The sequence below is a fragment of the Phalaenopsis equestris genome, unplaced genomic scaffold (genome assembly GCF_001263595.1).
Source record: "Phalaenopsis equestris unplaced genomic scaffold, ASM126359v1 Scaffold000002, whole genome shotgun sequence".
Taxonomy (NCBI): Eukaryota; Viridiplantae; Streptophyta; class Magnoliopsida; order Asparagales; family Orchidaceae; genus Phalaenopsis; species Phalaenopsis equestris.
Genome location: NW_018164444.1, coordinates 70,634,419 through 70,657,665, shown reverse-complemented (window position 1 = coordinate 70,657,665; position 23,247 = coordinate 70,634,419). Strand labels below are relative to the sequence as shown.

At 35.8% G+C, this 23,247-nt stretch overlaps 1 protein-coding gene across 1 annotated transcript in view; it reads left to right on the top strand.

Annotated features, from left to right (window-relative positions):
• The window catches only part of LOC110039285 (structural maintenance of chromosomes protein 1), a 41,453-nt gene that overhangs the window by 10,627 nt on the left and 7,579 nt on the right, over positions 1–23,247 (top strand). Inside the window, exons 4-12 of the mRNA XM_020744294.1 lie at positions 7,919–8,157; positions 8,729–8,995; positions 9,840–10,110; positions 12,804–12,928; positions 13,391–13,500; positions 13,587–13,694; positions 13,778–13,917; positions 20,023–20,112; positions 20,195–20,403. Coding sequence (XP_020599953.1) covers positions 7,919–8,157; positions 8,729–8,995; positions 9,840–10,110; positions 12,804–12,928; positions 13,391–13,500; positions 13,587–13,694; positions 13,778–13,917; positions 20,023–20,112; positions 20,195–20,403 — 1,559 coding nt within the window. The remainder of the gene's footprint in view (positions 1–7,918; positions 8,158–8,728; positions 8,996–9,839; positions 10,111–12,803; positions 12,929–13,390; positions 13,501–13,586; positions 13,695–13,777; positions 13,918–20,022; positions 20,113–20,194; positions 20,404–23,247) is intronic.

Genomic DNA, 23,247 nt, shown 5'->3' with positions numbered 1-23,247 from the left:
TTCTAAGCTCCCTATAGAGGCAAACCTCTATAATTAATTACATCTTAAATGACCGGGGTCATTTAAGAAAATTTTCTATTAAGATCGGTGGTTCTGCTTTCAAGATTTCAAAGTTTAGGTTTCCAAGATTGGACACGAAAAATTCAAACGGGAGTGACTCAAATAGGAACAATTATTTTAAGAAATCCAAAGGAGGGAAGAGTACGGGATATCACAGATCCAGGGAGAACCCCGGTGATTTCTCAACTATCCTATTGTTTGGTTTTATGTTTTTGAAGCGATGGTATTAGATATTTAATCCTGCAATTTACTTTTATAATTTAGGACATACATTCGCACGATATCTGATCGTACAAATGATCTAAAAAGATAGGAGGATTTATACCGTACCGGGCGGTAACCTCGGAATTCTAAAAGTGTTAGGACTTATAATTACACAACAGAGTTATGCAAAAGCCTAAAAATAATGTGAGGATTTACGTTGCGCCAAACAAACCACCTCGAAGTTCTATGACTTGTTATTTAAACTAAGGAAAATGTTTAGTTGACGTGAACTTGTTTTGACGTTGCAAATCCACCTCGAAGTTTCTTTTCTGTGTGTCCTCGTCGTGCTGCCCACGGTGTTCGCTCCAAGCTCCCCGTCGTAGCACTTTCGGATTCAATGTTAATTTTAAGTGTATATGCAATTGTTTAGTCAACGTTCTGCTGTCGGGTACCTCCTATGAAACCAACTACTGGCCTCCTATTCTAAGGTATAGTGTGTAAATGAAACAATAACATGTACAAGTATAATGACAAAATTTAAGAAATGAGCTAACATGCATTGCATCATCAAAATAAATACCATATGGAAAACTCAAGAAAGAGCGGCAAATGACCTACGACGAAAGAAAACTCGAGAAAATTGACAAATGACTTAACGGAAATCTCGAAGCAAAACAACAAACTCAAAGAAAGTCACCGAAAACATGGGAAGATCCCGGAAAAAGACCACGAGTGCTTTACCAAAAATTCCAATAAAATCCCACGAAAAATCTGAAGAACAAAAACTGCAAACACTCGGGTCGGGTCTAGGCTCAGATACTATATATTTGTACTCGAGGGATGTTGAAGGCTACTATCGGTCACCCGGATGTATAGAAACCGCCACTTAACTAGAAGGCTGCCCTACTAAACCTAACTTAGGAGGGTACTTCTTAGCTCGGTACTGGTAATCAACAAGTGAACAATCAAGTTACAATATATTTAAAATTTATATTTTAGCATACACATGAATTTTAGACATACAAAAGGAAGTATCAATTTTGTAGTAAAAAATATTATATATATATATATATTGTATCTGCTCTTATCATGTTATGTTCTTATCAGTTTTGAAAAGTTATGATTGTCCACGAGTCGATCACGCCGTCGGACGTAGTTGCGATCTTGCTTAATGGTTTCATATATAGCAAATGACTATATATGGGCACTTATGTGTCAGACATAAACACAAAAAATCGAACCAAGAAACAAGGAAAAAAATAAAATAAAAATGGGGATGAGAGAGAGGATAAACCGATCCACCCAAAAGATCGAAAAGGTGAAGGGTGAATCAGCCCTCAAAACTTATGACGAAAAGTCCTGAAAATGAGAGCCTAATATCCTTGAATCAACTCCAAAAGGATATCATTTTCTCAAATTTTATAAATGGATCAATCCAAGAAGAGTATCCCTTCCAATTCTTATTTCGAACAGGTCGAAACGGGCCCGAATTAATGTGACAATTGTATACACGACTCCACCATCACTTACATAATCACACACCCAAGCCTGTGACATTTATGTTATCTGAATTTTAATGTCATGCCTCCAAACTCTTTCCGAATTACAATTTCACAAGTTTTTAAATCCTTTCATGGATCTGATTATACCAATTTCATATTTTCCCAAAAAGAAGTTTTAAGAGTTTTTCAAATTTTCCCATTTGAATCAAAGGAATATAATCCACAAATGACATCCTCAAAAATTCCTAAAATATTGTAAACAATTAAATCATCTAGTTCCAATTTCAACCACAAGCCTCCACACTGTACAAGTGCAATATTATCCAAAATAACATATAAGTGCTCACGGCCAGGGCAATCAAGCGGGCAAAACGAGCCCGAATATACCTCCAACAGGCTCAAGGGTGGGGTCAAGAAAGAACACAGCCAAGCCCCAACATAAGCTCACGGTTTGGGACAAGAAAGAGGACAGAAGCTCACGGGTAGGGGCAAGAAAGAACACAACTAATCTCCAATGTAAGCTCACATGTAGGTGCAGCAAAAGGACAACCAACACCAACCCACATTTAACATAAAGAAGCCACGAGAGAGGGCTCACGGCCAACGACAACAAAGGGAAACCACCAGCCCACATTCACCATAAAGCCACGGGAGAGAGTTCACGGCCAGGGACGACAAAGAGAAACCACCAACCCATAGGAAAGCTCACAACCAAAAGGCTCAAGGCATGGAAAAAGCAACACAGGACCCCAAAGCAAGCCCAAAAAGCTTCAAAATCACATTTTTCCATCTGCAGGTGTTTCGAATCAGAGGAAGAAAACAGGAACAAAAGTAAACCTTCCTGAAATAAATTTTAAAAGTTCTCAAAAGACAATATTTCTTCCAACGTACGATTCAAAAAGAGGGGCAACTTCAGGGAATCAAAGAACCATGGGGGTTCACGGCCAGGGACTGCCAAGGGGAGCAACACAAAGCCCCCAAAAAAAGAAACAAATCCCAAACCAAGACATATATTTTATTAAAACAGGGCTCCATCATTATTAAAATCAAGCCATTTTTCAAATTAAAACGGGGCTACATTAGGGCCCAAAACCAAACCATATATTGTGTTGAAAACAACACCTAACCAAACTAAAACAAAACCAAACCCGAAATATTTTTAACATAGGGCCAACCCGAAAGTAAGGTCCAACCCAACAGGTGATCAAAACCCAGCCATCACAAGGCAAAATCGAGCCAAACACAGATGTAAACCGAGCACAATATAAGGGACAAACCGAGCCCAGCACAGGGGCAAATTGAGCCCAGCACAGGGGCAAACTGAGCCCAGCACAGGGGGAGGGGCAGAAAACAAAAAAAAAAAAAACAAAAAAAAACAGGTAAGCCCCAAGGCCAACATCTCAAAATGTTGAAGCAAGTCCCAACATATATTTGAACCAGGGTAACAATAATAGAGCTCAAGAATCAAGTTCCAAATCATCATTTCATTCAACATGTGATTTAAATAAGGAAATAACAGGAAATATGACAACCAAAAATAATTTTCCAACATAAAGATTTCTTCTAGCATGCGTTTCAAATAAGGGCAACAACAATTATCCATCTAACATGTATAAATATGAGCAGCATCAGAAAAGTAGAAGTGAGAAAGAGAAGAATCATATTGCTTGAGTTCTATTCAAAAGAAGCATCATATATTGAATAAGGACAATAAACAACCCTTGTATGGATCCTTTTCATCAACAGTTTTTTTTTTCAGTTCAAAAAGAAAAATAAATCTGATTTTTCTTTTCTCAAATAATTTTGTTGTGCAAAACCCCTAGCATCCTTCACATTTTCCAGAAAACATATTTCTAATTCATGTATTTCACTCATATGTTCCAACTCCCCAACTCCATAACCATTTCTATTTTTAACATTAAACTTAATAAATTCCTAAAGCATCCTTAATTTCCCAATTCCAGGTGCAGTAAAAAAAAAACGCATTCAGGAGCAATTTCAAATGAAGAAAACCAAAAGGAACATTCTCTTTTTTTTTTCGGCAGGCAAGAAATAATCAAGACAAAATCTCCTAAACACATCTTTATAAATTATAAATCCAATAGGGTTAAACAGATATCTCCTTTGAATACTTACAAAAAGAAGGAGGAAGAAGATTATCTCTTGATGTAGATTCAATAATAAACTCAAGAACCAGCCTAAGGAGATAAAAAAAAATCAGCAAAAACCTCCCTTAAGATCTTTAAAGCAAGAGAGATCCTGAAAGCCTTAAGAAATACAACAGCAAATGTTCACGATCAAAGGTGCCCCAAATCATTTCTCTTCTCTTCTCAAAACTTTCAACAACCTATCATCGTGCCCTAGAAAGGGCATTTATAAGCAAGGAAAGGAGGCAGAGCCGCACCTACCACGATGCCATGGCCGAATGAAATAACAGGAAATGAAAAGACGTATTTAAGAAAGGAGGAAATGTGACCTCGAGAAGGAGAAAGGTCGGCCTGCCGAAATCCTATGATTGGAGAGCCGCTCAGTCGAGCGGCCATGCTAAGAAAAAGAGGAGTCGGGAGAGGAGGAGGCCGCGTGGATCGATCGTGAGATTTAGGGCACCAAAGGGGGCGAGCCGAGCAAGCCACAATCGGGATGGAACGAGGGTCACGCACGCGGGTAGGGATTAAGTAGGGTTTAGTTTTAAAATTAATATTATAGGTAATAATATAAATATAAAAGTATTTAATATTTTAAAAAAAATTGATTTGTATATTTTTATTTGTGTGTCATAGCATAACAAAATAGATGTTCTTTTTAGGTAATTCTGACGTTCCGGACGCGTTGGCGTGGTCCATTTCGGCGTCGGAGGCCGTTTTAACGAATTCATCGATTTGCATGTAATTTTCTCGTGCACGGAATTATGACGATATGGGTGTCTTTATTAATTAAAAATGATGTCTCGGACGCGTTGGCGTAGTCCATTTCGTCATCGGAGGTCGTCACAAAAAGTTCGCATTTTCACCCATCCTTTAAGCTCAATTTTAATCCGATCTTGTGCAACTTAGTCAATTCTGTACATTTTGTGTGTGTGTGTGATGATAAAGTCTTGAAGAGGTTTGCCTATGGCTTGAGATCCTATTGGGAACTTCTTCTTGAGCCTCCACATGATAGTCCTTAACCACTCGACCATACGACGATGGTTTTGAAATCATCAATGCGAGACATCACAAGAGAAATAGGAAGTGGTTAGAATTTCTAAGGGGATGGATTCCAATACTAGTTTTCTAAGATAGTCAATAGGAACCCCTAGAGCTAGATCCTAAGATCCTAAGGAAAAGAGTAATGACCTCAAAATGAGGTCAACACGCACCAACTCAGATGGGAAAAAAATAATTAAAGACAATTTATTTCTATCCCAAATTTCAATTAGAAAATGTAGCTCGTCATTATTGTTGAGCTCAGTGATTAACTGAGTTTGTGCTAGTGGTGGCGTAGACAAGGTGCCAATACACTTAGGCATCGATGCAAAAAGATTTGCTTTCAAAGTAAGGGAAGTTGGTGGACTGAACCTGCTATATTGATGATGCTCTTAATTTTTCCTTACTTCTGTTAAGTTTCATTTAAAGTTTGAGGATCATTTTGTTCTATTTGTTTCATGATATTGGATCTACCCCTAATCTAGTCATACTTCATGACCAGGCTTTCCCTTGACCTAGCCATGCTGTTTTGGCTATGCCCATCTTTGGGAGGGTAATACCCTTTTTACCTTACTATTGAATTAGTGTCGTCCTTTTTGGCAACGCCTTTGAACTTAAGAATTCACTTCTAGTTAAGGGATTTGTAGTTGGAATTTATGATGGTTTATCTTAGAAAGTAAGGTGGTCACTTATTAAATATTTCATGGCACTCATTACCTTATATTAAGTTCTAAACCTGATCAAATAATCCTATCTGATAATAGGATGGCTAGTATGAACATATATTCATGTCATCCCAAGCGATGACAAGATAATAACGCATTTGTTCAGCATCATTGCCTTTTTTCTCCCTAAAATTTTTTGTCATATTTACACAACCTAACATAGCAACCTTGACATTACAAAATATTAGCAATTGAATCATTAAAGCAGGATTTTAAATCAACTAACTATTTTATGAATATTTGTGGTCCTCGTACCTTTTCTTATTTTTAGATATATGATGGTTACAACTGTTTGAAATTTTAAGAGAATAATGCATATCTTACTTTATTTTAATTACAAAAAACCATGCAACTATAAAAAAGGCAGACATGGAGCAAACAAAGGAAACATATATAAGAAGTGAAACTTTTAATCTATAAATAATGCCTCTTTGAATGTATTTTTATCTAATCAATAATTTCAGGATTTTGGAATTAATTTGAGTTATTGCTATGAGGATGTCACTTCGAGAAATGAAAAGGAATGCACGATTTTGAGGGGGTATGTCACCTACACTCTGTTTATTTCCAAAAGATCAGTCCAATATTGGACAAGAGAGACATGCCTTCCAACATATGATGGATATATGATGATAATAATCAATGTCATGAAAAATAAAGATCATTTATGTCAGCTTGTGATAAATTAAAATTATGATATTGCTAAATTAGCTAAATCTTATACAATCTTTATTGATGAATAATTTTTTTTTTATATTTTTATTAATTATTAATTATTATTATTTTTATTTATTGATGAATGAATTCTTAATGTTCACAATGATGTGAAATTTACTTGAGTATTTCAACTCTTGGTGCTTCCTCTAACTTCAATTAAAGGGGTATTACACTTTGTTTACAATAGATAGAGTAGATGCTTGGTGCGAGGAATCGTGAAAATAATAAAGTATTATGCTTAGTTTACAATAGATACTTGGACGGCACTTTATTATTTCTAATTTTATTTTTTTCCTTTTTTCCCTCAAAGTTTCAGAAGCTTCATCATCTTTCATTGTAGATAGTAACGTTTCAATCTTATTTTTCTTATTTATTTTCTTCTAGACTGGTATTTTAATTTTTCTTGTGTGTGTTTGTTGCATATTTTTTTATTTTTATGATTTGTAGAATGAATAATTAATTCATATTTAATGGTACATATTTGTTTTTTTCTTGTTTATCTTATTGTACTTATATATTCAATGGATTGTCATATTATTCTTACTTTTAAATTTTGAGTATATTTTGGTTATCAATATTTAAGTTTATAGAAAGGTTATGTATTGTTTTATTTATGAGTTTATGAGGAATAACTTGCCACAGATAATATTAGGCATGGTTGCTATAAATTTTTCCCTGGTCATGCACAGTTAATATATTTGTTTGTGTGCTTTCTCTTACAAAGGCAAATAATTTATCCTCATCTATTTAGGCATGCTCTCACATGCATGTGTATGCCCATATTATGGGTGCTTTGGCCTTAATTATTTGCAAGCATTATGTCTATTAAAATTTTGCGTGCGCTCTTGTGGTCATTTGCTAGGTATAATATATTCATGCACTTATATGTGGGAGAGAGCGAAAACATTTTGGGCATTAGGAGTTTTACTATTCGGATTGTAGTTGACTTCTCAAACTTTCTTGTGTTGTGGATGGCTAATGGTTCAGGTACGCACAAGAGATTTGTGTGTTTTTATGAGGTAATCTTGGTAAATCGACATTCTTAGAGATGAATGACAACGTAAGCGAACAACAAATTATAAGAATAAAAAAAGGCATTTCTAATTGTATACATATTTGTACTTTGGTGTATTAGTGGGGTGGGGGTTTACATGGTTAGTCAAACTCTACTCCATTTTAAATTATTTAGGCATGTCCTGATTGGATGAAATAAAACTTTATGCTATTTTTTTTTAAACCCAATTTGTATCTTAATCTATTCATTAAACTTAATTAAATCATTTTTTTATCAATGTTTTTTCATGTAGGAGGGCCCCCTTTTTTATAGGGAAATGTATTGCAATATTCGGAGAAACAGTAAATATTATCCACTCCCTACAAATAGAAAATTGTCTCAAAATAATTTGCTAATGCCAAAAATATTATTTATCTAGAAATTATCACCACTATATGTTCATTTGTTGCATTCATGTAGCAGCTGTTGAAATTAATCATTTCGTTTAAGTTCTTTTCCCTTTTTTTTCAGCAACCAGAGCTTTTAAAACTTAAAGAAGCAGCATCTCGGGTCAATTCAAAAATTAAAAGCAGCAAGAAAGAGCTGGAGAAAAAGAAAGATGAGAAGCGAAAGCATGAAAAAGAAATATTGAAGCTAGAAAATGACTTGGCCGATGTGAAGAAAGCCATGGATGTGCTGAATGAGCGCGGTCAGGATGGAGTTGCCAAGCTGCAGTTAGCTGATAATCAACTTGAGGAATATCATAGGATGTAAGCTATATCCGTCAAATTTTCCTTTAATATATAGCGACAACTAATCTTATTTCCTAGATTTTCTTGCCACACTCTAGTTCGAAATATTCTTGCTTATCTTTAACTATTATCTAGCTGTTTGGAGGTTGAATATATTATTGACTTAATACACTTAAATTTGCAGAAGAATATTTTTCACTTTACTGTTTAACATGAGTTCGTATTTTATTTCCTTTCGTAAGGAGTTGATGCACTTTGCATGAACACCTTTCAAGCTGATAAGACTTGGTGATTTATATTTTAGCAGGCTGACTTAAATCATAACCCCACAACTGCTATCCCAACATCATCTAATAACTCATTTTTCTATCATGTATTAAAAAAAGCAACCCTCATTGATCTCATCCTGTCAATCTATCTAATACTTTGATATAATAAACAATTTGTTATGCAGATATGAAGATGGTTGTATTTTTTTTCGAAAATATTTGTCACGGAGTACTTTTATTTCACTTTGTTTTTTAGAACATTCCAAATATAATATCTTATAATTTAAATTTTGAAAATATATATATTTTTTATTCTGCAGCAAGGAGGCGGCTGGGACAAAAACTGCCAAATTAAAGGATGAGAAAGAAGTTCTTGATAGGCAACTACGTGCTGCTGATGAAGCTTGTAAAAACTTGAATGAGAATCACCAAGAGCTCAGAAGCCGCGAACTGGAGCTTTCTTCACAGGAAGAGCAGTTGAAAACAAAATTGAAGAAAGTTTGTGAGGCAATTGCGAAGCATAACGAAGAAATTTCACGGGCTAACAAAGAACTGAAAGAATTACAAACTGATATCAGCTCAGCTCGGTCAGTTGTTTTATGATTTGGAGATCATGGACAATCTAATGCTTATTTGGGGCAATTCATCTTCCTGTTCTGGGCACATGATTTTTTCCTCCGTAGATCTTAGGAAGAGCAGGGCAATTAACTCTGACCAACCATATCTTTTTATTTTTTTTCCTCGGGACATTCCATATCTACACCAGAGCCAGACCTAGAATCCATGTCCAAACTGTCTAGGCTGTCCCCACGATGGCCCAGCTGCTTAATAAAAAAGCCAGGCAACCAATGCTTATTTGCACCTATGATTAGCGCACACAGAGAGAGAGAGAGAGAGAGAGAGAGAGAGAGAGAGAGAGAGAGAGAGAGAGAGAGAGAGAGAGAGAGAGATGCACAGAACCGCCTTAACATCGAAGTGGATGACCTATAATTTCTTAAGGTTGTGCAGTGGCATCTAAGGTTACTTCGATCATCAGAAGAACAAATGTTATTGAAAAGAAAAAAAAAAAAAAACTGTCTTACTAAACAGTGGGTCGTAATATGATTGGCTTGGAGTTAGAATTCTACTTTTCTATTATGAGAAGAAAAAATTATGTTAATATTTATTTAGAGTATGTTCAGCAAAATGAAATGTCATGAACGCCAATTGCAATCAAACTATAGGTCCCTTGTATTTAGGGTTGAATGGTTCAAGCTTGAATGGGTCTTTGTTTGGGCTTGGCCGGAGTTTCTCTAAGTCCAAGTTTTGTGATAGTAGCAGGGCCTTTGCAGCTGCTATTCATATATCAGTTATACAAACTAAATTGTGGTTTTACTTTTATTTTTGAAGTTCATTCTTAATCTTAATTAAAGCACAAAACTTTGATTGTAGGGGAAGATATCAAAGTCTGAAGCAGAAAGTTGAAGAATGTGATCAAAAATTGCGGGAGCTGAAGGCTGATAAACATGAAAGTGAACGAGATGCTCGATTGTCAGAGACTGTGCAGAGTCTTAAACGGCTATTTTCAGGAGTCCATGGTCGGATGACTGAACTTTGCAGGCCCTCGCAGAAAAAATTTAATCTTGCTGTTACAGTTGCTATGGGCAAGTTTATGGATGCTATAGTTGTAGAAGATGAAAATACAGGAAAAGAGTGCATTAAGGTAAGCCAAATGAAACTTGCAATCTTTCTTTCATTTATATAGTTGGAAAATGTTTCTATGGTTGCCATCTATGTGAGTACTGCTGGAAGTTTGATTTGTCAACTGGAATGGAGAAATTAACTATAACTTTCTAATCTCTGTTGGTGCCTTGGCCGCTGTTATACCTTTCACTCCTGGTTATGATATGGACTGAGCAGTACTGGTTTTTATAAACAAGTTAGTCTTTTTTGTTTAGTATTAACAATTTATAACCAAGTTACTCCTTTTTTGTTTAGTATTAACAAGTAAATTGTCAAAAGTACAATGTGTATTGATGCCGGAGCTGTTAATATTATTTGCTCGACCTTTCATTTGATTTTTTTTCATGATTTCTTTTTGATCTAGGCAATATTTTGCCTTCATTTCTCTTGTTCCCATTCTTACTGAATTGTAAGAAAACCTCCTGGGCTGGTCACTCCCTTGACTCACTTCTTTAAACTTTTCTTCTTGGATGTGCTCGGACAAGTTGCTAAACTTGGGGAACATTCTAGTCCCTTGAAGCTTGATATTTGATGTTGTTTGCTGTAATTTATCTTTTTTCAGGTTGGGATGCATCCTTGTTGAATTTCAGCTTGACCATCCTTTCCCTAATGGCTGTAAGACTTGCTTGGAATGGATGATGGCTTTACTAAGTGATAAAATACTAGGAAACTGTTGCGTGAGATATTCTGTCTCCTTAAATTTTCTTTCTGCTGCAGGAACTTTTGAGTCCATGAGCAGGGCTGTCAATTTGCGAACTGATAATTGCAGGTTTTACTTTAAATCTTGAGGTACAAACAAAGCGTGCAGTTCAATGAATTGAAGTGCACATCTAATAACTAATAATCACATTAAGATTTTGGAAGATTTACATACATACCACAAAAATCCCATGTGTTACATATCTAACACCTAAAGCTTGATATTTACACTTATAACCCTTTGTTGTCATAAAACTATGCACGAAAAGATTTATTTCACTTTTAAAAAGTAAGTTCTAGTGGTAATTTTGATGAGCATTAATAATTTTTGGGTGTTATGCATGTAAATTTGAAACTTGTATTACATATGTAAACACATAAGATTTGTGTGCTATGGATGTAAATGCCCCTAAACCATACAATGTAATTCATAGCACGGCATTAAAATATTCGACATCCTTTGTAGTGCTAAAGAGTTTTGAGAAGAGATACGGATTATGAAATATTTAATTTAAATCACTTAAATAAATATTTTGCAATTATAAATTTAATTATTAGATCTCTAAACATCTTAAGGGGATGGCTGTATTGGAGAGGTGAAGAAAAAATAGATATATATCTATTTGTAAAATCCTTGTGCGCTTAAGGAATTATTGAACTTACATTTAGGATCATAACATTAAAAGAATGCATGCAATATTGAAAGGAAGATCAACCTGAAACCATAACACGCCAAAGAAACCAGGGCGCTATCATTTAAGCTAAATTTTAAATAATTACTACAAATCACTTTGTTGAATAGCAAGCAATATTAGTTTTAACTAATAGAATTCCAAAGAGCTTTTATAAGTGACTTTTAATAATAATAGTACTAACAATAATAATAAAATGAAAATTTTGAAATTCTTGCATGTACAGGATATTATTGAACATATGGTTACAGCTAAAGCATTAAATAAAGAACGAGAAAAAAAAACATCGTAGGATTAAAACAGATGAAGTTAGAACCAAACTAGTAAAGTGTGTCCTTCATCAAAACATTGCAATCAACTGAGCCACTGTTTGCATCATGTTTTAACAACAAAAATAATGCTCCTTGGAGTCGGACAACAGATGATCAATTTAGAGAATTAAAAGAATCTAAGAAAGGAAAAACAGTGAAAAAAATTTGTGAATCTACCTGTAAGACCAAAGTCAAAAAAATTGAAAGTCACCTAAGAGAAATTTGTAGCATAAGCTTGCACTAGGTGAAAACAATTGATGAAACTAGTTGATAGAAATCACCGGTCATTGTAGAGATGAAAAAGCTCATTAATATAACTCCCTTATGATGTTTCTAGATTGTAAGAGAGTGTATCCATGCTCCAATTTGTGGCATAGGAAAATACGCTTGATTGTGTGCGTGCACAAAATATGGTGTGTATGCTCTAGCAATGCTCATGGAGCTAGGGACAGAATGACGAGGACAACCTTAGGCTTGAAGAATGTACATCTTATTTTCAGATTTGATATTATTTTTTAAGAATTCAAAAGTTAATTTATCTCTTGTACATTGTTTATTTTTATTAGAAGATAGTCACCAAACCAAAGCATATTTTAGATTATGTTTGGGAATAGAAATGCTAGTGTAATACATCGATATAATGCAGAAATATATTTTTGTGTTCACAAATGTTTAAATTTCGAACATGAAATCTTAATTGTTCACATGTGCATAACACTTGTAAGCAATTGGTATTTTGTCATCAGAAGGCATAAAAAGTTTTATAGATTGAGAATTGAGTTTTTTTTATGGTGAGATAATCGTCAAATATGAAGTTTTAGCTTTAGCATATGGAGAGTAGCTCTCTCTCTCCAATACATTTTGAGTTACTCGGAGCATTGACATGCTATTTATGTTATATACGTGTCATAATTTTGTGGACATTTCTTGGAGTAATGCAACTATTACTAATCATTCTTTTTTATGTTTAGTATTTGAAGGAACAACGTCTCCCTCCACAGACATTCATACCTTTGCAATCTGTTCGTGTGAAACCAATAATTGAGAAATTGCGCACTCTGGGTGGTACTGCACGGCTCGTATTTGATGTAATACAATATCCTATAATTAAAGTTTTAATAGTTGTACTTGAAGTTGCACAATATTTTAATTCATGCTTTTCTGATGGCTTCTTTGCATTTAGATTTATGCCCTCTTATGTTTTAAAGTAAAATCTTTGATATGCAGTTCCTAGTTTGGAGTACAGACTTAAGGCCATTATTTAATATATGGGAGCAATCCATTGCAATATACGATGGAAGATGCATTTGTGAGGGGTGTAATCATATTTAATGCCAATGTATTAGGAATTAGAATTTTTAGACCTAAAGTGACATACATAGATGTTTGGTTAGATCGATTTGCACAAAATTGCTTTAACTCAGTAGCATTTACCAGGAATAAAAGAAGTATGATGATTAATAATACTAATCAAAATGACGATGATGATTCTCCATTAGCCATTCACTTAGTTGAGATTTCATGTTAAATAATCTACTTTTCAACTTAACAACTGCACATTTGACCGATCTTTGGAGAGGGCCGTCTTATTTGCTGTTGGGAATACCCTGGTATGTGAAGATCTTGAAGAAGCTAAAATTCTTAGCTGGAGTGGGGAGAGGCAGAAGGGTAAATGATTTTCTAAAACTTCATTTGGTATTCTTTGTGAGCTCAAATATTCTACTTATTTTCATTTGTGAAATCTATTTATGCAGTGGTTACCATAAATGGAATACTCCTGTCAAAGTCGGGCACAATGACTGGTGGGTTAAGCGGTGGGATGGAAGCAAGGTCAAATAAGTGGGACGAAAGTACAATTGAGGGTATGTATTTTTTCTGAAATTTTTTTATTTGAATAATTTCATTTTTTTCCTAATGTATGTCATGTTAAATCGGCGCTTTACAGCCTTTAAGAAAAAGAAGGATAAGTTCGAATCAGAAATGGATGCCCTTGGCTCGCTCAGAGATTTGCAAATGAAAGAATCAGAGATATCAGAAAGAATATCTGGGTTGGAAAAGAAAATCCATTTTTCCAAAAAGGAAGAGGTAAAATGAATAAATTATTTTTAACATTTTTCATTTTCATTCAGAAATTTCTTGTAATGCTTTTCTATGACAACATTTTATTTTTTGATCTTTAGAGAAACTGAGAGCTTTTTAGTATTTTAAAATTTTCTGACTTATTTGGCCCTTTGTATATTTTTTTTTCATGATGATCTTTTGGACTGAGGAGCAACAAATGCCAACTTTATTTTTATCTTAAAGTCAAGGGTTTCATTCATGAGCATAGCTTCTAAAAATTGTTAGGGGTAAAGCTATGCATCTTAACCTCTCCTTATAGTTTACGCATTATACCAGCTGGAGCCTCGTGATATCGTGCAGAAATTTAATGTTAGAAGGTATTTATCTCATATGGGCACATTTTGAATTTCTATGTTTGTGAGGCACCTTATACATGTCAAATCTTAGTGATGAAGTTGATATCGGAGTTAACCTGAAAAACAGCAGAACGTGAATCTTGTTGCAGAAAACTCAAAGAGATTACAACAACGTTTGAAAAAGGAAATAAAACAACACCAAAGCACGAATGATTCCCCATGGAGGGACACTAGATGGGCTGGCTGGAGGGGGTTTTCAGCAGCAATAGTGGGTATTGGAGGGGTTGCAGCAGCCACAGGGGGGATTACTTGGAGAGGCGACAACAGGAGGGATTGGAAGGGGTCTTGCAGCTGCACAAAAGATTTACTGTGGAGAATTGGCAGTAGCAGCATGTGTAGGTGGCATTTGTGGATGCAGTAGTGAGAGCAGGGTAGGATTGCGATAGCCGTAGTGGAAGGAGGAGAGGGTGGCAGTAGCTGGACCAAGGATTGGACGGGCTGAAGAGCGGAACAATAGATTGGTGGCAAGAAGGAAAGGTAGGTGAGGGGATTATGGGGAGATAGTCACCACTTTGAAACAGGATACAGCCGGAGCACCAGTTATCATTGGATACAACCCTAACATGGGAAAAACGCCGACTGTCATAAATATGAAATCAGGAAAACTGAGACCATAAATAGAGAACATGAAATATATATAATAGTAGATTTGGGCTGCAATTTCAATTAGGTCAAGGGGCTGGCCGGTCTCTTGCAACCCTAGGCTGAATTGGTTCAGCCCCCATGCACCCCACGTTTGTCGAAGTTTCTGGTTCCTTAAAGCATGGAGTTAAATTAACTACATTAAAGGTAGCGGAAATATTGTAGTTCCCTAAAAGGTTGATCTTGTAGACATTGTCGTTCAGCTTCTTGAGAATCCTAAGAGGTTCATCTGCTTTGTGCTTGAGTTTGCTAAAAGTTCCCATGGGGAGCTTTTCTTTTTTCAATCAAATCCACACTAGGTCTTCTTGAAATGTTATCATTTTTCTGTACTTGTTTGCCTGTGCCTGATACTTGCAATTCTGCTCAGTGATTTTCTTTCCCATCTCGTCATGTAACTTTTTAACCTCTTGCGCCTGTTCCTCAACATCCTCAATAATCTTTGATGTCGTTAGGAGAGGTGCCAAGTCAAGTGGAATAAGCGAGTTGCGCTCGTACACAATCTCTAATAGTGTGCATCCCGTGGTCTGAATCACAGATCTATTGTAAGCAAACTCGGCTTGAGCTAGAGTCAAATCCCACTGCTTAATATTCTTTCCCACAAAGAATATCAGAAGGTTCCCTAGACCCCTATTCACTACATTCGTCTACGGGCAAGCTGCTGAACTGAATTGAAGTTTGGCGCTAAGTTTTTCCCATATAGTCCTCCATAAGTGACTCAAAAACTTGACATCCTTGTTGGAAGTGATGGTCTTGGGTATTCGTAGGGTCTCACTATGTCCCTGACGTATAAATCAACGACATGCGGTGCATTCAACGTCCAGTGGTTGGTTACAAAGTGTGTCATCTTTAAGAATCTGTCCACCACAACATTCACGAAATCCTTATTCCGCTGCGTCCTCGGAAGACCTTTCACAAAATTCATGCTGACATTTACCCACGGCGCTTCCGACATTAGTAGTGAAGTGTATAGTCCTGTATTATGTCACCTTATTTTGGCCATATCATAAATCTGGCATCACATGACGTGTTTCTCCACATCACTCATCGGTCGAGGCCAATGAAAGTGTTTTCTCACGAGTGCGAGCCTTATTCCTGCCAAAGTGTCCTGTAAGTCATTGACTGTGACTTTCTTGAACAATGGACTCTCTGAATGAACATCTAGGGATACACAACTTATTCTAGCAGAACAAGTAACCATCAGCCCTGCGGTATTGCTCAATGGGCTTCTCCTTATCCTGCTCCCAAATCCCTTTGAAGTCTTTTTTGTTTCATATAATTCTTTTACTACTTCAAAACCTACAACTCGTGTCTGCATTGAAGTGATTAGCAAGTGACGGAGGCTCAGTGCATTTGCTACTCGGTTTTAGCTTCCCGCCTCGTGCTTAAGCATGAATTGAAATGACACCAAGAACTCTACCCAAGGTGCTTGTTGTCCCTCCAGTTTACTATGGCTATTCAAGAATTTTGAAGCCTCATGATCCAAGAATAAGGTAAACTCGCTCATTAGTTGGTAATGGCTCCAGTGATCAAGGAAGGACTCTCACAATAGCATAAAACTCCTTGTCTTATGTCGAATATTTCCTTTGAAACTCATTTAGTTTCTCGTTGAAGAAGCTTATCGGGTGGCCTCCCTGGCTCAAATCTGCTCTATAGCCACGTTGGATGCATCACACTTCTCCTCGAACGACTGATTGAAATCTGGTAACACCAATACTAATGTCTGAGTCGCTTTCTCCTTCAAAGTGTCAAAATTGATCTGAGCTGCATCTGCTCACTGGAATCTCTCCTTTCAAAAGTTCTATAAGTGGGGTAGTGATGGTCTGAAGCTCCTGATGAATCGCCTGTAGAATGATGCTAGCCCCAATAATTGTATCAGCTCGATGAAAGATTGCGGTGCAGTCCAGTTCACAATGGTCTTGATCTTTGTGGGATCTATTTAAATGTCTATACTATACATGTTATAATCCAAAAAACATACTTGCACTATCATAAAGTGGCACTTCCTTGGATGTGCATATAACTTTTTTGATTGTAGAACCTTGAAGACCGGCCTCAGGTGTTGTAAATGGTCCTCCTTGGATCTGTTATATACTAGAATGTCATCGAAGTACACCACTAGGAATTTCTTGATGTGAGCCTGAAATAGCTCATTCATCAATCTTATAAACGCGTTGGGCATATTAGACAATTCGAAGGCATGATTGTACACTCGTATAATCCATCTAGGGTCTTGAAAGCGGTTTCAACTTGTCGCCCGACCTCATTCGGATTTGGTGGTACCCATTGTGTAAGTCGATTTTGGAAAAGACAGTGGCTGAGTGCAACTGATCCAAGAGATTGTTCAGGCGAGTTATGGGGAATTAATACTTGATATTAATCTTGTTAATGAACCTACTATCAATACACATCCTCCACGATCCGTCTTTCCTATCTACCATTTGGGTGAAGACAACACACAAGCTAGTACTCTGTTTGACCAACCCTCTCGTGATGAGATTCTATACCTGTCGCTACTACTTCTCGTACTCTGCAGGTCTCAATCTGTAGGTAGACCAATTTGGTAACACTGATCCGAGCATGAGATATATGGTGTGTTGATTGTCCCTTAGTGACAACAATCTCTCTGGAGGATCGTTGATCATCACGTCCTGGAAGTCACATAGCAGTGGCTGTATAAGTGCGAGTATCTCAATCTATTCTTCAATTCCCTCTAGTATGAACAATGTCATTGCCACTAGAGCATCCTGAACTGACTTCATTAAGGTAGTTCTCGGGGCTACCGCCGCCTCTATATCTTCTACGTCTCTAGCATTTTTGAATGGTAATTGAACGTTGTGTTTTACATAATTATTAAATGAATAAGTATTCTTGAAGCCGTCATGTTGGATCTTGCGGTCAAACTGTCATGGCCTCTCGAACAGAATATGACATGCATCCATAGGGACCATGTCACACCACACTTGCTCTTGTAACTGATCCCTAATCGAAAATCCATCCAAGCATTGTTGATCCACGGTATCTCATTCCCCCTTTTCAACCAGATAAGGGAGTAGGATTGAGGATGCCTCTGTGTTGCCAAACTCAGTTTCTTCATGATCAACTTGAATACTACATTCTCACAGCTCCCACCGTCAATAGTCAAAATGCAAATTTTCCATTCATCGTGAACTTGGTGCGAAAAATATTATGCTCGTATGACGAGCATCTCTCCCTCATCCCCCAGGTGCTAAATTCTTGCTCTAAATTCTCCTCCGCTTCCTCTTCCTCCAATTCCTCGACAACGCTCTACTCCGTAAATAAACAACTCGGCTCGTGGGATAGCCGGAGGCTATGTGTTCGTAGTCTTGGCATTTGAAACTTTTTTTGACAGGCACTATACTGGGCAAGCTACTCTTTGTCAGTTTTTTTTCGCTCAAATCAGTTTTATTACTTGTTCTGTCTTTCCAACTCATCAAGAGGTATCCTTGTTGGTAGCTGCAGTTGTTGGTGATTGTCTGAATGAGGATTGTTGTCTGAATGAGGATTGTTATCTGCTATGTTTCTGTTGTCTTTCCGCCTTCAAAGTTAAGGACTGGACATCTCCCAATAACCAATACGGCTGCAATTGTACCACATTGCTTACAGAGAGCTTCAGAACCCTCCTCCCCGATAACGGGCTATAGTATGTTCCTCAACCCGACCAACTCATACTTCATTTGTATTGGCATATTTTTTCATGAACTCCTCCACCAATAGGTCTCTCTGCTGCAGAGGGTGGAGCCTCAGAAACATATCTTTGCTGTAATGAGGTGCTAGATATTTTCTCTGCATCTACTTTTTCATCTTCTCCCACTCGGTAATCTTGTTACTTCCCTTTCTATTTCTCTGTCTCTGTAAATTTTCCCACCAAAAGAAAGCATTCTCTTTCAACCTGATAGTTGCAAGCTTCACCTTTTTCCTATGGCATTTGTTTTGTACTCCAAGGTTCTCTCAACTGATTGTAGTCATTCGAGGAAATTGTCGGGATCCATAACTCCATCCAACTCCGAAAGTTCTAATTTGACACTAAAATTTTTGTGTCCTCTATAAGTAGCCTCTTCTCTTGGTCTTCTCTGATATTGAAACCAAAGCATCAGGGCCTGTCTTCCTCATCACTTCATATGGAACAGATTCAGATTCTCGTTTTGTTCTCCTCTTTGAGTTTCCCTATCAACATGGTTTAAATGCTAAAATAATCCCTCACCATTTATGTGGTGGTTAATGTAGTTATAGAGTTTTTTATTTCCTTAATTGAGTTGCTCAACTATAAAAATTTGATCTAAAAGGATTCCCCATGAACTAAATTGGAGATTTAAATTGGGATCAATTTTGTATCACAATTCTACTTGAGGGATTATTTTGGATCAACTTTCTATATTTGGGGGTTTAAATTATAAAAATGTGATACTTTTAGACTAGATTGGCCACATACAAATAGTTGGAGGACTATTTTGAGATTTATTCTAATGTAGATGTTAAATGACTTTATTTTCCACCATTGGAAACTTGAACCCTGATAGTTTTCATTTTCCGGCCAATGGCATTGTCATCATTGATTTTACATTAATTGTGATTGTGTTTTTCCGCGATATTTATTTTTCTGTTTACAGGCTCCTTTTTGTTACTTTTGAGTTCGTTAGAACGCATTTAGAACAACTTCTACCCTTGTAGTTTTTCCTCCCATATTTTCTTGATAGCGTGTTGAACTTTATTCTCTCTTTCGCTTCATTGTTTCATCTCTTCTCCGGGTAATGAACTGCAGAATCCAAATCCACCTAATTTAAAGATTTAAACTCTGGCGCTTTGATAAATAACCTTAAAAGATTCATGTTGATTTGTTTTTCTTTAGAAATATTTTATTCTTTATCCTTTACATGGAATATTACATATTTGTCGAGCCTTGAGAATTGTTTTTGACTCTTTCCATTAAGATACATCCACTTCTCTCTCATCTTTTAGAGATGTAATATTTTACTTCGATACTAATTTTCCCATTCTTATTTGGTGCTTTTACTGTTATGTTTATTTAGTCAATATTTTTTTCTTTTTGCAGGAGAATATTAGGGTTAAGCTTTTAAAGCTAAAGGAAGAAAAGAGTAATGTTATAAAAGAGATAAGTCGTATCAAGCCGGATCTTGTGAAGGTGTTACAACTTGTTATTGCCATATATTGGCCACCCTTCGTTTTTTATTTTTTTTGTAACTTGTGTTTTTCCATGCATGTAGCTGGAAAGTCTCATTACTAAGACAAGTGAAGATATTCGTAAACTTGAAAAAAGGATAAACGAAATCTCTGATCGCATTTACAAAGAATTTAGCGAGTCTGTAGGAGTCCAAAACATTCGTGAATATGAAGAAAATCAACTTAAAGCTGCTCAGGAGATGTATGAAAGAAAACAAAGCTTATCCAAGCAGATGTCAAAATTAAAATATCAGTATGTGCTATTTCACTATTCAATGACTTTTATATATTCTCATACTTTCTTCACTTTTTGTATGCTTTTTTGTTATCTCTTCACGGACTTAACTTTTTTTTTTTCCCTTGTTTTTTGCAGCACCACGTAGTAGTGCTTTTAATGTTAAAGGATCATGTTATTCATTTATGTTTATGCTGCTTTATTTATGGTTTATATTTCTTCCAAGGGAAAGTAGGCAAATGAATATTAATATGGTTTGCTGCATTTCTCTATTATTGCTACAATAGTGTATATTTGTGGATTAATACAAGACTATTTTGGTGAATTGATTAATATTCAAGATTCAAGTTGGCTGTTTATTCGCTAGATGCGATAATTTACGAAGATGTTTTCTTACAGGGAGAATTGATTCTATTGTTCATCTTTTTTCTTACTTTTAATTGGAAGGGTTGCTGCTTTGTGTTGATGTGTTGCTTAAATGGTTTCAATTATTTAATTTGATTAATGCCAAACTATTTTTAAGCTCAAATCTATACAAAGTTTGAACTTAAGCCTGGTATGAGCCTTTTACACCATTTAGTAGTGTTTTTTATGAACACGATTCAATGGGTTCAAGTTCAGATGAAATGACTTATTAATTAAAGTTTACTCATTTTAGCTTGACTTCATAAGATTGTTTAAGAGTTGCAAACATCAATCTTGATGAGGCTTGGTGATGAAGGTCAATTGATGCTTTAGTTTGATTAATTATAATATTTAGATTTTATTCGATGATTAAATTTGGGTTAAGGTAAATTAAGAGATATATAACTCAATTTGGGTTCTCGCCGGTTGACAATGACCAGATCAAAACCAAAGGTTTGTGCAAGGTTCGACCAAATATGTTCCACCGAGCTCGCCATTTAGGGTTTAAACCTCAAGGAGGCTAGGCTAATCATAAAGTCAATGTTTGATCTAGAGGCTTACGCCAACTTTGGCTAAGTTTGATTTAAACTATGGTCAAGCTAATTTGATGGTTGTTGGCTTTGTGTTGGTGTGTTCCTTAAATGGTTTCAATTATTTAATTTGATTAACGCCAAACTATTTTTAAGCTCAAATCTATACAAAGTTTGAACTTAAGCCTGTTTATGAGCCTTTTACACCATCTATTAGTGTTTTATATGAACACAATTCAATGGGTTTCAAGTTCAGATGAAATGACTTATTAATTCGAGTTAACTCATTTTAGCTTGACTTCATAAGATTGTTTAAGAGTTGAAAACATCAACCTTGATGAGGCTTGGTGGTGGAGATCAATTGAAGCTTTAGTTTGATTAATTAAAATATTTGGATTTTATTGGATGACTAAATTTGGGTTAAGTAAATTAAGAGATATATTACTCAATTTGGGTTCTCCTGGGTTGACAATGGCCATGTCAAAACCAAAAATGTGTACAAGGTTCGACCAAATATGCTCCACCGAGGTCACCATTTAGGGTTTAAACCTCTAGGAGGCTAGGCTAATCATAAAGTTAATGTTTGATCTACAGGCTTGGCTAAATTTGATTTAAACTATGGTCAAGCTAGTTTGATGGTTGGTGTGTTGCTTAAATGGTTTCAATTATTTAATTTGATTAATGTGAACCTATTTTTGAGCTCAAATCTATACAAAGTTCGAACTTAAACTTGTATGTGAGCCTTTTACACCATTTATTAGTGTTTTTTATGAACTCAATTCAATGGATTTCAAGTTCAAATGAATTAACTTGCCAATTAGAGTTTACTCATTTTAGCTTGACTTCATTAGATTGTTTAAGAGTTAAAAACATCAATCTTGATGAAACTTGGTGATGGAGGTCAATTGATGATTTAGTTTGATTAATTAAAATATTTGGATTTTATTGAATGATTAAGTTTGGGTTCAAGTAAATTAAGAGATATATAACACAATTTGGGTTCTCTTGAGTTGACTGTGACCATGTCAAAATCAAAGGTTTGTAGAGGTTTAACCAAATATGCTCCACGCAGCTCAGCGTTTAAGGTTTAAACCTCAAGGAGGCTAGGCTAATCCTAAAATCAATGTTTGATGTACATGCTTAGGCCAACCTTGGCTAAGTTTGATTTAAACTATGGTCAAACTAACTCGATGGTTGTTGCTTTGTGTTGGTGTGTTGCTTAAATGGTTTCAATTATTTAATTTTATTAATGCCAAACTATTTTTGAGCTCAAATCTATACAAAGTTTGAACTTAAACCTGTATGCGAGCCTTTTACACCATTTATTAGTGTTTTATATGAACTCAATTCAATGGATTTCAAGTTCAAATGAATTCACTTGCCAATTAGAGTTTACCTATTTTAGTTTGACTTCATAAGATTGTTTAAGAGTTACAAACATCAATCTTGATGAGACTTTTTGATGGAAGTCAATTGATGATTTAGTTTGATTAATTAAAATATTTGGATTTTATCGAATGATTAAGTTTGGGTTTAAGTAAATTCAGAGATATATAACACAATTTGGGTTCTCCTGAGTTGACTATGACCATGTCAAAACCAAAGGTTTGTCAAATATGTTCCACGGAGCTCACCATTTAAGGTTTAAACCTCAAGGAGGCTAGGCTAATCTTAAAGTCAATGTTTGATCTACAGGCTTAGGCCAACCTTGGCTAAGTTTGATTTAAACTATGGTCAAGCTCGATGTTTGGTCTATAAGTAGCCTAAGATTAAATTTTAACTTAAGAGAATATAGTGATGGGTTAACTAAGTCAACTATCAATCATCTAGATGCATAATGGTAGGCCTATGAGTAGGGGTGTAAACGAGCCGAACAAGAGCGAGTCATGCTCAGCCCGTGGTCCGCTCCGTTTTTATATGGGCTCCC